The sequence below is a fragment of the Lucilia cuprina genome, chromosome X, assembly GCF_022045245.1.
Source record: "Lucilia cuprina isolate Lc7/37 chromosome X, ASM2204524v1, whole genome shotgun sequence".
Classification (NCBI taxonomy): domain Eukaryota; kingdom Metazoa; phylum Arthropoda; class Insecta; order Diptera; family Calliphoridae; genus Lucilia; species Lucilia cuprina.
In genome coordinates this window covers 8,068,995-8,071,505 of record NC_060949.1, presented here as the reverse complement: position 1 = coordinate 8,071,505, position 2,511 = coordinate 8,068,995, and the positions used below count along the sequence as shown (strand labels likewise).

Below are 2,511 nucleotides of genomic sequence, written 5' to 3'. Positions count from 1 at the left end.
TTTGGGGAGAACTATGTACATTTTATTTAGAATTATAGAATATTGATTCTTATTCAATAAATCTAACACAAAGTACCATCCTAGCCACTCTAAGTATTGGGACATCATCATATACCACTATAGAATTATTACATGCTAAAATCTTGATATTCAACCTCATATTTTAAATGCTTTATTTTAATAATAAGATACAGTGAGTATTTGGATCTGGATAGTTAATCTTGATTTGGGTTCTAAATATATATAAGTGTATGTATTATATAAAAATATCTAAATTAGGTATTTTTCCTGTACTACACGACAGTTCACTTTACATTGGTTCCAAGCAACCTAGGGTCTAGTTAGAGGGCTAAATTTAAACATAGTGTTCCTCCTAGTGCGTATATGAATTTTGGAGAAGATAAATCAGGAGCCCAATGGTTTTCCTTGGATACAAGGCATTTAAGGATTTTGAAAGACCATTCATTGCGTTTTTTTAATCATTCCTTGGATCATTTCATCAATTACTCTATTTTATATTTTTTAATGTTATTGATTAAATATCCCATAATTATATTTTATTAATTTACACTTGTCCTAGAAATCTAAACTAATTTTTTATATCGAAATTGCCTCATTATTATCCTTTAAACATTTTTAAGGCAAATAACATCACATTTTCACACAATGAGGGTATGATTTTTGCAAATTGCAGTTGAAAAACACTTAACACTAGTTCTTTTAAAAATAAAACAAAAAAACCAAAAAGTAATTAAAAAATAATTTGAAAAATACAACGAAATCAACAATGAACAAAAAACTAAATTCTTTAAAAAAAAAGGTAGGCAAAACACTTAGTGGATTTACTGTATATATCCAATTATATTTTAAAAATTTAGAGGCCCACAATTCCACAATAATTTTTTCTTTTATTACATTTACAAGAAAAAATATTATCATATGGTGTAAATAAATGTTTTTGAAATCAGATGGATTAGACCGCCAAATGTAAATGTACTTAAGGAGTGACCAACGTTATCAACGCACAGAAATGCGTATCTTTATTTTCAGAGCAAAAATTATTTCTGTACTCTGAAGGTCTAAAAAGTACCCTCTGAAATATTTGTTGATACTGAAAAATTTTCATTTTCCATCCCTGGGCTATAGCTAACCACATTTATAAAAACAATTGAATACTAAGCGCATAGGGCTTGGGCACCCATTTCCTAAAAAATTTGATTTGTTGGAGTAAAATTAAAAATTCGAATCCAAAATTTTATTTTAATTGGTCAATTAGTTTTGTAGATACAAACGATTAAAAATTGTTCGATTTTTGTGAGTTAAATTTTATTATTTGTGTTAATATTAATTAAGTCAAATTAATTACTTCTATAACATTATATTTTTACTACTTCTAAAAAAATATGAAAATTATTATAAGTGAATTAAAAAAGGATATCCCTCCTACGGCAAGCCTGTGTTAAAGTCATTATTTCTGCAGATCTTCATCAGTGCATCTATGGTGTAAATTGTACTTCTTTATAGATTTTTTGGAAGAAGGTGGGTCTTTGCGTTTTCAAAAATTAAAAAAGCTCCAATGATGAGAGATTCTGTATGTACTTACTAAACGATTTTTACTATTATGTTAATATTCCTTCGTGGAATGAATGCTTAAAGGGGAGTAGGGCAAAATATGGCCCTATCCTTAAAAATGTTGGTAGGGGGGGTTAAGTCTTCTTCAATATTATTTATGTACAATTTAAAAGTGTTATTAGTGTTTGAAAGTGAATTTTGACCTTTAAGTCATTTTCTGAAGGGGAGTTTGTATGAGGGGTAGGGTCAAATGAAGCCCGATCATTACAAAAATCGGGAGTGTCATTTAAAGTTGTATAAAACTAAGTTTTGTCGACTTTTGTTAACCTAATGGATTATTTAAATTAATTATAAGCCAAAAGGCCATATTAATTGTAAGCCAAAAGCCGATTGGTATACTTTAAGGTGGGTATAGGACGAATATTTTTGTATGTTACAAACATCAGCACAAACCCAATATACCCTCCCCACTAAAGTGGTGTAGGGTATAATAATGAATTTCAAATGAAAAAAATTAATTTATATTGAAAAAAGTTTAATTTGTTTTGAAAATAATTTAATTTGCTTGGAAAAAAAATTAAATTGGCTGGAAAAACATTCAATTTGTAATGAAAGATCGTTAATTTGAGGCTAAAAACCTATATATGTAGCTGAAATTGTCTACATGTAATTGAAAATGTTAATAGTACGTTTTTTAGTTTTTATTTTGAATTAAAAAATGTTAGTTGTTATTTTAATTGGAAATGACTTAAAATTTATATTAGAAAATCCACTCTACTCCAATTGTCTTTAAACGCTAAAATATTGTTTTTACATACTAATGGGAAAAGGGAATAAATAGTATTTTTAGTTTATAATACAAAATTACATGGTTTAGAATTAAAAAAAGAAAATAATGAAATAAATAAATAAAAAATCACACTCTGATAATTTAGTACT

At 27.1% G+C, this 2,511-nt stretch overlaps 1 protein-coding gene across 1 annotated transcript in view; it reads right to left on the bottom strand.

Annotated features, from left to right (window-relative positions):
* Nucleotides 1–2,327: 2,327 nt before the first annotated feature.
* LOC111686839 overlaps nt 2,328–2,511 on the bottom strand; it is an 83,167-nt gene continuing 82,983 nt past the window's right edge. The window contains exon 7 of the mRNA XM_046952738.1: nt 2,328–2,389. Coding sequence (XP_046808694.1) covers nt 2,328–2,389 — 62 coding nt within the window. The remainder of the gene's footprint in view (nt 2,390–2,511) is intronic.